The sequence below is a fragment of the Aquila chrysaetos genome, chromosome 24 (assembly GCF_900496995.4).
Source record: "Aquila chrysaetos chrysaetos chromosome 24, bAquChr1.4, whole genome shotgun sequence".
Lineage (NCBI taxonomy): Eukaryota > Metazoa > Chordata > Aves > Accipitriformes > Accipitridae > Aquila > Aquila chrysaetos.
The window spans coordinates 8065739-8079291 of record NC_044027.1 but is presented as its reverse complement, the minus strand read 5'-3'; the positions used below and the strand labels follow the sequence as shown (position 1 = coordinate 8079291).

Genomic DNA, 13553 nt, shown 5'->3' with positions numbered 1-13553 from the left:
CATGGCTTCAGTGGGTCCCTCTCTGCCTCCCCCAGGAGAGCAGGTCCCACCTCATCGCCAGCCCCACTCGCCCCCAGTGAGTCAGTGCTGGAGGATCCAGCTCAGCTCCCTGCTCTGCAGCCCCACTGCGCTCAGGGCTGGCTCCCATGGCCCCCTCCTCTGCCTCCCCACCCACTTGCTCCCAAATGGAGAGATGGTGAGCCTGCCCCATGGCTGGGTGTGATGCTGGGGAGTGCTGGGACCCTTGCAGAGGTGCTTAGGGCTCTCAGACATCCCCTGTCCAGGTAGGCAGCATGGGGCAGGGGTCTCCTCCCTGCCTTGCCAGGACTTACAGACTCCCCTGGACACACACCAGTGCCCCCCCAGTTACCTCCCATTTGGTCCCACCCAGCCGGGTGGCCACAGGCTTGATGTGCACACAGGGAAGCAGTTGTACCACCATCCCCACCCGCCTCGCCCGCAGACCCGCTTGCCCAAGTGCCCCCACTCGGGGCTGCCCTGGCCCCAGCACCCCTGGGCTGGCCCAGCACTTGCTGGGTTTGCCTCTGCACAGGCCTGTTGCTGGTTCCCAGCCATTTGCCACAGGTGGCTTATGGTTGCTCCTGGCCACAGCCATGCTGTGGATCTGTGGGCCATGTCAGCTATGTAACTCATCACCGCTGCAGATCTGGTCCCTGTGGTCCTCACCCCCACCAGGAGCCAGCACCTGGCCCTGACACCAAGAGGGGAACCCCCAGCAGCTATGGGGCTCTGGAGAGCCCATGGTGGGGCAGGGGCACCAACCACCCCATTGAGGGTGCACAGCCCCAGTGGGGCCAGGTCACCTGCAGTGCCTGGGGACCTGCCCCAGCCTTGTGGGTGAGGGGTCCCAGCCAGACAGTGCCCTGGAGGTGCCAAGCTCTGGCAGTGCGATGACACCCTCATGCTGCACAAGGGCACCCGTGGCTGGGAGCACCAGTCCCCTGGGTGCAGCCAGAGGTGCTGGGTCGGTGACACGTGAGGACAGGACCTAGCAAGGACTTTGCCCACCAGCTGAGGTTGGCGTCTCTGTCACCTGGTAACAGGGACAACGCAGGGCAGAAGAAAAGTTTGGCTCTTTCAGAGTGTATTAAAATCAGTGAGTTTATTAAGGATTTGTATCAGCATAAATGGGACCAGTTAGTCCCAGTAACCCTTTGGTTTGGCCCAGTATCCATTCCAGTAGCCCTCCAACCCCACCTTCCTGCACACCAAAAAGCAGCAGGTTAAAGATGTGGTTACTGGCCCTGGTGTGGGCACTTGCCCTGGTTCTCCTGGCACCATTGCCTAGTGCGCTTGCTGGTCCCGGAGGTGCATGTTAAAATTGAGAAGCAATTAATGAGTACAGAGCTCCAGCAAACCAGGGAGCAAAGAAAATGCAGGTCTTTCCTTTGGAAGTAAAATCCCGGACAGCTGACAGGAGCGAAAGACCAAGGAAATTAAGGAAGAAAGAAAATCTTAAGAGATATCTATTCTGCTGGAGGCAGATGACAAGGCTGCAAAGAGCATTGTCCCCATGGCTGGCCCCACTCCATTCTGTCACCCATCTTTGCCTGTACCTTCCTGTACAGCCTTGGTGTCAGTGAAAGCCGTGGGCAGGCGGCAGGCCTTGCCAAAGCCCAGCCCAGCCCAGCATCCCCGGCACACTGCACCCCCAGTTTCTCACTCTCAGCAAACCTTGGAAAGCCACGGAGCAGGCTGACAGCCTGCCAGGGCACCACTGACGCTCTAACGGGGCTCCTGCCACGAGCACCGTTGGCTGGGGCTGAGCCCAGACACGTGGCAGGGCACTGGCCATGGGAATCCCTCCACCAAGAATTAGGGACTGAAAAGGCAGCACATGTTGGCCAGCGGGATCCCGGACAGCGGGTCCTGTCGAACATCACGTCGTCTTGCTCTTGCCAAGGTCTCAGGTCCATGCCTGGAGCACAGGGTGGGAAATCGGATGCCTCGGTTTTGCAAAGCTGCCTGCCTCGGCATCCCCTGACTCCAGGGAGAAATGCTCGCACAGCCCTGAGCTGCTCTGCAGCTCACAGGGACGCTGGGGACGATAACCTGGGATCGCTGCCGGGCATGGCGGTCAGCGTAACTGGGCTGTCTGTGGGGCGTCCCTGGAGCTGGCAGCTGTGGAGGCACATCTCTGCTGAGCACCCACTGTCCTGCAGCTGGCTGGGATGTTTGTGCTCTGAGGAGGACCCAAGGGTTGGAAAACAAACTCTACAGAGGTGGGACTAATCCAGTGTACATGAGGAGGGTTTGGAAGGGAGCTCACCCTGCAGGGACTCAGGGATGTGGCTGTGACCAGGAAGGGAGGGGGTGTTTCGGCCATGCACGGCTCTATCCAAGGCTGGTGGCTGCAGCTGAGGTCTGACAAACTCAGCGCTCGCAGGCAGGTGACGCAGCTGCCTGGCAGGCAGGGACATGACAGCTCCTGCCATCAGCCCGGGCATTGCCCCAGCAGCAACACAACCCACACGTGGGATTTTCCAGCCCCTCGTCCCCAGTTTATACCATTCCTGCGGGACTGGGGCAGTAACCGGATCCCAACATCCACCAGTTTCCCCTGACCTCTGCTCCTGGAGCTGGGCAGAAACAGCATCTCTGCTGCCCCACACTCCTCACCTCCCTGCATGCAGGCTGCATTTCTGGTTTCGAGATTTGATGGCATCTCTCCCACCTGGCACCTAGAGAGGACTCCACACAAAATAGCAATGCCACCAAGCTAACCAGTGCTCAGAGCGGCTGCCCCAGGCCAGCGTTTTGGAAAACGCTCGTGTTGAAAGGAGGGTGGTTCGGGGGGGGAGGATGACAGGATAAGCCCGGTTTAGGTGGCCTTGGTGCCTACAAAGGGACCCAACGCCACAGCCCCCCCCCCACCCCGCAATTTGGCCATCAGCGGGGACGTGGCCATCACCCCCGGTCCCCCTCTGAGGGATCCACCCCCCCTCCCGAGCCCCATGGAGGAGGGGAGGTCCGTGGAGAGGTCGGCTAGGATGCTGGCAGGGATGAAGGCTCCAGCGGCCCAGCCGCGATTGGTGCAGGAGGGGCGGGGCCCGGCGGGGAGGGGGGCGGGCTCTGGCGGCGGGGGTGGGGGGGGGCGGGCCCCGCCCGCCGCCGCGCCCCGCCCCTCCCGCCGCTCCCGCCACCGCCCGCAGCCGCCGGCCCCCACGCCCGCCCGTGTCGGTGGAGGATGGTGGCGGTCCGGGGCGCTGCCGCCCGCCGCGGAGCGTTGCTGCTGCTGCTCGCCGCCCTCGGGGCCTGCCGCCTGCGCCTCGCCCGTGCCGGTGAGTGCGTCTCCGTGTCGCTCCCCTCCGCCCCCCCGCCCCGTGTCTGTGACCCCTTCCCAAGGGACCCGCGTGGGTCCTCTCACGGTGAGCCCGGTGCGGTTGTCCGTCCCTCGCCCCCCCCCATCCCCACCCCTACGTGGGCTCAGCCTCCGTGGGTGCTCGGGCCCCTGGGAGGGGGCAGCGGGTCCTTCCCTACACTGCTGCTCCTGTGCCCACCCCACCCAGCGTCCCGCGGCGGGGGGGGGCACAGGGAAGCTGCCGTGGCTTAGGAACCGCTCAGCATCCTTTCCCCCCGGGTAGCATGGTCCACGTATCCCCACGGCCTGAAAGCAAGGTGGGAAAAGGCCCGTGGGCTCCCCTCTCCGCAGCCCCACGGGGTTTCTCCCACCCCACCCGGCTCCTGGCCAGGCCCCTCTGCACTCCCCGGGGACGGGCAGCACCGTGCCATCGCCCTCCTGCCCGTGCCATCATCCTCCTGCCCGCTGCTGCAGGCAGGAGCCCTGGCAGCGGGTGGCATCGGCACCGGACTGGTCCCCAGCAGCAGTGTGGGGTGGCGGGAGGTACCCACAGATATACGGCCTGATCCTGGAGCGGGGAGAGAGCATGGACTTGTGAAAGCGGCCCTACGCGGTGGCCCTCACAAAGCACCTTTATTGGGGAAAAAAATTAAAAAACACCAAAACAAACAAAAAAAAATCTCAAATAAAGCTGCTGTGGTGACCGAGCCATCTCATGGAGCCCCAGGCCGGCAGCGCCCTGTTTGCTCACCTGCCTGGCCTCGCTCCCTCGAGGGGAGCCGCAGCAGTATCGCACCACAGGGCTGAATCAGTGACAGAGGCGTTTCCCCTCTCTCCCAGGGCAGAAAAAATGCGTGGCTTTCATTTCCCTCCCAGCAGCACTGCTTTTGGCCTTCTTTCTGTTTTCTTAAGGGTTGTTTTGGGGGTTTAGGTTTTGGTTCTGGTCTGTTTTTTTAGTTTTGGGCTCTAGATTAGTGCATTTCCCCTCCTGCTGGGTCTGGCACTGGACGTGCGCTGTGTCCCCTTGCTCTGTGCCCACTGCTGGGGTGCATGGGGCCGCGATGGGCATAAACACCATGACTCCGAAAACCCCAACCAGCCCTGAGCATTCCTGCCTGTGGGGAAACCTGGGGGCTGCCCGCCTCTGCTCACACCAGCTGGTCACACCGGCGGGGAGGTGCGGTGTCCCTGCCTGCAGGACAGCGTGTCTCCAGGCAGGTGCTTTCCGCCTCACTGGCTGCAGGAGTCGGGGAGTGCCTCCTCGCTCCCAGCATTGTTTGCGGATCCAATATTGTTCTCCCTGCTCTGGCTCGGCAGACGCTGCGCAGGCAGCCTCCCATCAGCCAGGGACGGTGCAGCCTCACCGTGCTCCTGCCTGCTCTGAGGCAGGGCAAGAGGGTGCAATATTTTTTTTAAATCTCCCAGCGGTTCAAAACATCCGGGTCTTTCCGTGCTGGAGGCGGACGTGGGGATGCTCCTGCGCTCTCCCGCTTCCCACGTGTCGAGGGCAGGGTGGCCCAGCTGGCGGTGCCGGTGATGCAGGCTGCGATGGGGGGAAGGAGATCCGGGTGGCTCTGATGCAGGCGCCGGCCATCCAGCATAATCTCCGCTGCCTCTGAATTTAAGGGATTGGGGTGGGATAAGCTGGCCGACCAGTGCTGCTGGGGAGGGACCACACCAGGGACTGCTGAGGGTGGCTGTGCCTGTGGGCTGTCGCAGGGGGGTGGTAGGAGAGTTTCCCTTTCCCCTCCCCTTCCCAGTCCCGGGGGGCTGCTGGAGACAAGGAAAGCGCAAGGGGCCTCACTCCGCCGGCAGCAGCCTGCTCCAGCAGCTGGGTTATCGCATGCTCTTGGCACACGCGGGCTTGGGATGGCCGGCTCAACCTCTTTCCTGCAAGCAAAAGCTGGGGACGGTTTCTTTGCGCTGTTTGCAATCATGTAATCGTCATACCGCCTAGAAGTGCCGACGGCAGTATCCCACTGCCAGGAGGTTGGGTTTGTGTGGCACGTGGCAGTGGGGAGCTCTGGGCTGGTTCCTTCTGGGGATGGCTGGGATGGCTGGGGTGCCTGAAGGAGCATCCCTGGCATGCTGGGCAGGGAAAGGAGTCACTGTCCTGTCCCTGCAGCCTTCCTCCCTGAGTGCAGCAAGGCAGGGGAAACGTTGGCAGATTCTTCCCATTCTATAATTTCCCTTCCTGGGCAGATGGGGCAGAGCTCAGCTTTCTCTGCTGCTCCAGAGCTCCTGCTCCAGGGTGAAGCTGGTGAAGCTGGCTCCTGACAAGGAGAGAGATGGGGGAGAAGGTCCTGGACCACCATACCCACATCCTTCTGCCTCTGTGGCTTCAGCAAAGCTTCTTCAAATGGGGGCTGGCATCTCCTTCTCCCCACCTTCATCTGCTGGTGCTGCAACCCAGAGGCCCCTGCAATAGATGCCATCTCCTGGGATGCAGCAGCACGTAGCACAGTGACATCCTCATCTTGCTGAAGGCCTCATCCAAGTTGGAGGAAGGGCAGCAGCTGGCTTTGGAGGTGGTGCAGTGGTGGTTTAGTTTTGGCTGGTACTCCTTGGTTGTGTTTTTTCCCCATGTGTCTATCCAGTGCACCCAGCTGCAGGCAGAAACGCTTCCTTGCCTGTTTTCTGGCTGCATTTCCTGGAGCATTAGTGAGAGTTGGACTTCTCACCCCGTCTTGAGTAATTTGGTTGCCAAATTTAATCTATTATTATTATTATAAACAAAAAAAGATTTTCCAAGTGGGATGACGGGCAAGAACCTCTTTTTTTTTTTAATAAGTCTGAAAACCCCGGCCCTGCTGCGACAGCCAGCACTTTGCATCAGAAATGCCTGGAGAAGCTGTTCAGCAAAAAATGAGTGGTCCTTTCTAGTCCAAGTGACCCATTTGGCCACATGTAAACTGCTGGCTCCTCGCTGCCTTTCCTCCTCATGCCGCTCCTCAGGGATGCGGGTGGGAGCACGGATGTTGGTGCTGATAGCGGCTGCCCCAGCTCTCCAGTGGTGCAGGGACTTCTCAAGATCCAGAGCTGGGCATGGTAAGGCAGAAGCCATCCTCTGTGAAGTCCTCACGGCTCAGCGTGCAGTGGGATTGTCCATCTCTTGGCTTTAAATTTGCTTGCTTTGCAATCACCGCGCTGGGGAGGGAGCTGCGGTGGGGTCGAGATGCAGCGAGCTGTCCCCAGGGACCATAATCCTGAATGCTGAAGCTGGGGCAACTCCAAGCCGCTCTTGAGAGCATCACAGTGGTGCCCGGTGCTGCGCCCGTGGCACTTGCAAGGAACTGGTTGCCCTGCTGAGCTTCCCAGGGCTCTGCCCAGTGGGTGAGCAGGGGGTGGTCTCTGAGCCCCCCGACATCACACGGGTTGGTCTGCAGAAAGCAGATATTTCTAGCCCCAGCTTTTTCCTGAGACACAGAGAAGGTCATCTGAGTCCCCGTGGTAGCGGTGGCAATGCTGGGCGATGGTCCTGCTCAGCAGCGTGCAGCCACACTGTCCCTTTGAACCCCCCTGCGGCTGCACGTCAGGGTGTCCTCTGCCACGCTGGTGCAGACCGTGTTTCCTGCATGGCAACTGGGGTGCTGCTTCCCTGAGAGCTGCATGTTGCTCCTGAGTTTAATTATCTGTGTGATTTTATTCTTGGAGATAATGTTTCCCCCATGTTCTCTGGGGTTACATTTGCTGGGCTGGCTTCCACTGTGAGAAATGAGCCCTCATGGGTAGGCGAGGTGTGGGAGGAGCTGGGGACGTGGTGCATGAGCATCCCACAGGGCTCCGTGGGCCAGTACCTGCACCAGGGACCTAGGCAGGGCTCCATCCGCAGGCCTGGGGACGGGGAACAGCTGGGAAGAGGCCCCCTATCTCCATGATCCCAATTCCTGACATTGTCAGCATCAAGGAAAAGTTTATGGTTTATGGAAGAGACACGGTGAAAGTCCCTCCTCTTCTTTCGCTGCAGCTTGCTGGGGACCCACAAACATGTGTGCGCCCCAGCCGTGCCTTGTGGGTGCCGGTGTGGGGAGAGCTGGGGCTCGGGGTGGGGAGACCGTGGTCCTGGAGCCTGGGAGATGTTGCGGTTACTCTGTGCAGGGTCAGGCCTTTCGGATCCGCAGTTTCCCTGGAAGCTCTGAGCACGGGTTTGGGGTCCACAGGCAGTCTCGAGGGTCTGGAGCGGGATGCTGGCCTGACCCTGGGGCTGCGCTACCCGGAGGGGCCTCCCTGGGGCTGCCATGGCCCTGCAGAACCGCCCCCCTCCCCAGGGACCCCTCGATCCCCAGGGGCACCTGGGTCCTTACCGCAGCGCAAAGGGGAAGATGAGTCTGGGACATTTGCCTGAAATGGCTCTTCTGGGCCATGGGGGTATTAAGGGAGGTAATCAGCTTAGCTCTGCCACACGCTTGGGGGGGGGCGCTGGGAGCAGGAGGGGTTATGCGGATGCTGGGGACAGGAGGGGTGACTGTGATAGGGGCACTGGGGACAGGGAAGTTGATGGTGCTAGAGACTAGAGGGGTGATAGGGATGTTGGAGATAGTAAGGGGTGACAGGGGTAGTGGGTGTGCCAGGGACAGGAGGGTTGACAGTGTGGCAGGGACAATGGGGGCAGGAAGGGTCATGGGGTTGCTGGTGTGATGGGGACAGGAGGGGTGATAGCATGACAGGGGCACTAGGAACAGGAAGGTTGATGGGGGGGTGCTGGGGACAAGAGGGTTGATGGGGTGATGGGGGTGCCAGGGACAGGAGGGGTGACAGGGTGGCTTTACCCTACGTGCAAGGCACTGGGTCCCTGGGCACTGGGGACAGGAGCTGCCCTTGGTCCCATCCCTGCATTAATCCCATAAACACGGTGCCCTGGTGCTTCGTCCCCACAGGGAGCTCTGGGTCTGGTCCCCAATGGGTGAGTGGCTGCCCCCCAAAACCCCAGGGCATGGCCCCAGTGCTGCTGCCAGTGCTGGGGCATCTCCCTTCTGTGTCCCCCACCTCTATGGCCTTGCCTGGGCTTTACCGACTGCTGCTGCCACGGGGTGACCACAGCACCGAATGGCGGCAGCAGGCCTGTAATTAGCCGCTTTGTGAGCTAACAATAATTGTAACGGGAAAAAACTGGCCATTAAGTACCTGGAGTGCACTTTGAATTGGAGGAAGGAAGCGCAGCCGGAGCAGGTCCCAGTCAGTCCCTGCCTCTTCCTGTCCCGGAGCACCTCGATCTGGCAGCTGCCTGCCCTAACCGGTGCACCCCATGGTGTGTTGCTGGGGTCTCTTCTGCACAGATGGAGGTGGGCAAGGCCTTTGCGGGAGGAAGGTTTGCTCTTTGGTGGGGGGGACCCATCGCTTCAGGTGGGTGGCATTAGAGGTGACATGTCAGCTGGTATGCTGGCGGGGACCCTGGCTCATTGTGGCACAGGGGTCCCCCAGGCTCCTGACCCCTGTTCCCTTCCTATAGAAATGAGACAGTGTCAGAGGTGGAGGGCAAAAGGTGGGGAAGCCGCTGCTCTTGCTTTGCAGCCATAGCACCCATGGGTGCTGTCTGGGCTCAGCTGGGGGTCTGCAGAGGAGCGCTCCTGGGGAACCCGTGGCTCTTGCGTGCTGGAGGAGCAGCTCTGCCTCGGGGAGCTCATCGTCTCACATCTGTTGGGGATTATTTCCCAGCCACCCACTAAGCCGGGAGAGGGGGCGGCCCCGGTAAGCTGCTGGCAACGCGACCCATCCTGCGGCCATAATTCTTGACTTCCTGGCTGGAGAGGAGGTTTCCCTGAGCAGGCTGCCTCCTGCGGAGGATAAAACCCAAAAGAAATCTCTGGGTCCAGCTGTTTTGGCACCGTCCGCAGCCCTTTTCCAGGAGCCCTGGGATGCGGCCCCCCATTTTCTCAGCTCATGGGGGGCCCCCCCCAGTTTCTGGGCTCTCTGCCCTGGCAGGACATGATGTCCCACAGGTCTTTATCACCAGTGGCAGCTGAGTCAGCGCAGGCGCAGCTGCGGGCACAGCCCAAGCGGAGCGGGGTCAGGCAGCCCCTGCTTTTCCGCCTACCTCTCACCTTGCATGTCTGCGGGGATGCGGGCTGCCTGCCACACTTGTGAGCCGTTGGGAAGCCGTAAAGGTCGGTCCCTATAGCCCCTGGCACCTGCTGATAAGTGGCTGTGTCCCCAAACCCCCATTTCAGGGTGATGGGCTGGTGGGAGCGCTAAGGCTGGATGGTGGGGGCAGGGTGGATGGACTCCCCACCCCGAGCGAAGCTGCCTGTGCTGCTGCTGCCACTGCTGCTTCTGAGCTGCCTGAGGGTGTTTAATCAGCAAAATCGTGCTGGTGCATCTTTACCAAAGGCTGGAAAATGTCTCTGGCAGTGTGGGACAGCGGTGAGGTGTGGGAGGGCTTTGGCTTTGCCAAAGAGCATCTGGCCCCAGTGGGCACAGCGGTGCTTTTCTGGGGAGCTGCTGCTCCAGGGTTTTATTTGCAGCTCAGCAGTGGGAGCATGCGGGAGCGTGTGGCTGCTCACAGATGGCCGAGCTGTGCTGGCGTGGCCGTGCTGGCCCTTGGCCTGGCAGCTCCTTGGGTGCTTGGCGGGGGGAGGTGGACTGCCCTCTTCCACCTCCCTGCCAGCAGCAATGGGTCTGCAGGGAGAGCTCGCCGGTGGTCATGGCTCTACTTTGCCATGGCTCACTGGGCAGGCAGACGCCCTGGCAGACACGGCCCCACTGATCGGTTGGTGCCTGATCATTGCCAGGAGGAGAGAGCTGGACCCGAATCCTTCCCTCGAGGCTGCTCAGGGCTTCAGGTGGATCTGTGCTTGGAGCAGAGCTGTAAAACCCCCTGCACTGCAGGGCACAGCCCACGCCAGCGCAGGCACAGCAGCGGTGTCAGGGCTGCCCATCCCCTGTGGCGCTGGCACAGCAAGGGTCCGGCACTGTGCCACGCTGCCCATTGTGGTGTCCCAGGGGATGCGAGGAGGGGTCCCCCTCACCGGTGGAGCCGCCACACTGCGCACCCAAAGTTAGCACACCATGCCTGCATGGGGCCAGCCCTGCCAACCTGCTTGCGGCGGCGCTCTGCACCGTGGCCCTGACCACTGGCTGTTTCACCCGTCGTGATGTGCCAAATCTCAGAGCCCAGCTAGTAAAAAAGGAATTTAAAAAATCCAACCCCTGCCCCAGCCCCAGTGGGCTCTGGGCAGGTACCAAGCCTGTTGGTATTTGCTTGAGCAAAACCTGATAAACAAGACTGAAAGTGGGTGGTTCGAGCTGCGAAGAGCAGCGAGGTGCTTTTTGGCATGGGGTAGCATCAGGGACAGCCTGGGGTCCCCAGTATGGGTGGGCACACACCCAGCCGAGCCAGGGCTGGTGATGCAGACCCAGTGGCAGGTTTGGGCGGGCAGCACTGAGGAAATGGCATATGGCATCTGGTTTTCTTTTTTCTTTTTTTTTTTTTCTTTAATTATTTCTTCTCTTCCTGAATACCTGAGGCAAAGCTCTTGCGGCTGGAGACAGCCCTGGCACTGCGGGGTCGTGCCAGCACAGTAGGGGATGCAGCATGTCACCCTCCCAGTTGCAGCACAGCCTCTGTGGGGCTGGAGCTGCTCTGAGCACCTGGAAGGAGACAGCAAGCCAGGGCCAGAGCCGGCAGTGCCCAGGGATGGCTGGGCTGGGGGACCAGGTGTGTCTCGTTTGGCTCAGTGCCCCCCTCACCTGCCACAGGCAGGGGGGTCATGTCCTCTGCTGCCTTCCGGCTCTGCTTGGTCCCTGCTGGGGTCTGGAGCTGCAGTTTTGCTGGAGGTGTTTCCATGCATCCAGGTGCCGTCTCCCCTTCCTGCAGCCTCCATCAATCCAGCTCCTCTTCCCTTGGTGCACCAGGCAGGTTGTCACGGCAGGGAACAGGGATTTTTCTGGCCAGTTAAGGGGTTTGAGTAGCAATGACACAGAATCCTGCTCCCTTGGCCTGGCAGGAGGAGGCTGCCTGGTGCTCCCCCTTCCCCCAGCCCCAGATCGCAGGAGCAGCCTGAGATTTTGGGGTGCTTGTAGATGGGGTCTGCTCTACAGTGGGAGCAGGCTCTGGGGTAATGCTGGCAGTTGGGGAGGTGAAGTGTTTGGGGTTGCTGGGGGTTTGGCATCCCCCCACCTCTGGGGAAGCTTGCCTCAGCCCCTCCTGGCCCTCCATTTCCCCCTTGGCATTGAACCTGGAGGGGGACAAGGTTCTGGGAGCCCATCATGATGGCCTCAGGGCTGCAGCAGGCAGCTGCCCTCAGCATGGCTCCCGTCTCCTCTGCCATGCAGCCCCGCTGCCTCCCCAGGCCCGCGCCCACCCTGCACTCGCTCCATCTCTTCCCAGCACCGGGTGCACACCACACTGCCTGTACTGCCTGTACACCCGGGGCTCCAGCGCAGGCAGCCCTCCCTGCAGCCCCAGCCGGGGCCGGTGGCTCGAAAGCAGCCAGCAGTGGCATCTCACCCGGATGACAGCCCGTGGTGGCATTTTCTGTCATTCCTGAGTGGGGATGCTGCCAGCAGGACTGTCCCCTTGGTGGGAGCACAGTGCAGCCGAGGTGTTTGCTGTGCAGGCAGGGCAGGCAGGGGGGATGCTGCTGGGGGGGGGCTCTGCAGGCATACCCCTGTCCCCCAGCCTGCGGCGCAGGCCTGCTGGCACTGTCCATTGGCCGTGACGTAAGCCGCACTGGGGACAGTCTCTGCCGCTGTGCTGTATCAGCTGGGCCAGACCTCGGCACCCGCCCAGCTGAACCAGAAAAGCTGGAAGCTGGGACATGAGCCCCGGTGGCCTCGGGGATGGGAAGCCCGGTGGCACGTGGCCTTTGCCTGAACAAACCTGCCAAAGCAAAAAGCAAACAAGCACTTTCAGCTGCAAAGTGCTCTCCGGTGGGCTGGCACGTGCCACCGGTGCTGCTGCAGGAGGGGGTGGCGGGGGGGAGCCAGGCTGCGTGGCCGTGCCGCAGCCTCCATCCCCAGGAGCCGCGTGACGTGGCCAACGTCCCCCTGCTCCTGGTGGGCCGGGGTTACCATTTGCAGAGAAGCCCGCGCTGTCTGCTGTCTCTGCTGTCTCTGCTGTCTCCGCGCGGGAGGGGTCTCCGTCTGCTGCATTTTCGGGGGCAGGAGCACGGCAGTGACGTGAGCGGCTGCAGGCAGCGGCAGAGCTCCCGTGGGGCCTGCCAGAGCGGTGGCAGAGCCGTGCTGGCTGGGGCCATGGTGCCAGCAGCTGCGCCCGGGGAAGGGGATCACTCCCGGGGGTACGGCCGTGCCTGAAGCCTGGCTGCTCTCCGCCTGCTTTCAGGTGCAAGAAGCGGCAAGGGCAGGAGGATGCAGCTGGGTCGGGGAGCCTGGCAGGGCTCAAGGCCGCTGGCATGGTGTCTGTCCCGCAGTCGGTGTGTGTCACCCGCTGTCGGTGAGTGTCACCTGTGGTCGGTGTGTGCAGCGGGAGCAGTGCCAGGGCTGGGGCACCTGCCCGGACGACCCCAAGCACCCAGCCCGGCTTTTGCTGTATTATTGTGGCCGCTGGCAGTCGAGGTGGTGACCGTCCGCTCGCCCTGGGGGCTGTGTCCCTGGGCATGGGGGGAGTGGAGCTGGGGCGTTCGGGTGTCTCAGCCCCCCTGCTCCTGCCTGCTGCTGGACAGGACCACTGCCCCTGCCCCAGGGAGCCTGTGGGAGAGGGGGAAGCGAGACCTCGGGGCCTGGGGTGTGGTATGGGGCAGCACGCCTGCCCGCCTGCCTGCCCGGGGCCGGCTCCAGCCCTTCAGAGCCAGGAGCAATTTGCAGAGGCGGGAGGAGAGCCCCAGACAGTGCCAGCTCACAGCAGAAGTGCTGGGAGGGCAGGCAGGCTGCAGGCAGGTTCCACAGCAGGTCCCACATCACCCGGCTGGAGGAGGAGGAGGAGAAATGACCTTGGAGTGGAGCTGGCAGACACCGCGCCGCTGCGGGGCCCAGGCTGCTGCCGCTGCTGGCCATCTGCCATGCCCTCAGCCATAGTCATCCCTCGGCTGCAGCCGTGCGCCAGCGTGCAGAGGCTCAACACGGGAGCGGAGACATGCACCCCTGTTCCCCGGGCACTCCAATATCTCCCCATGCCCGGTGTGGTCCCGTGCCCTGGCTCAGTGACCGTCCCCTACCAGGGGCCATGTCTTGCTGCCGTGCGGGGCCGGACCCCTGCGGCCCACGGGCAGGCTGCACATGGCAGGCAGGCGTGAGCTCCGTGCCCGCTCATCCACCGCAGCTAATGCCCAACGGG

The 13553-nt window shown here is 62.2% G+C and overlaps 1 protein-coding gene across 1 annotated transcript in view; it reads left to right on the top strand.

The window, feature by feature from the left end:
- Positions 1 to 3139: 3139 nt before the first annotated feature.
- Positions 3140 to 13553, top strand: part of NPDC1 (neural proliferation, differentiation and control 1) — a 36444-nt gene continuing 26030 nt past the window's right edge. The window contains 1 exon segment of the mRNA XM_030000826.2: positions 3140 to 3302. Within this exon segment, the coding sequence (XP_029856686.1) occupies positions 3209 to 3302 (94 nt within the window). The 5' untranslated portion in view covers positions 3140 to 3208.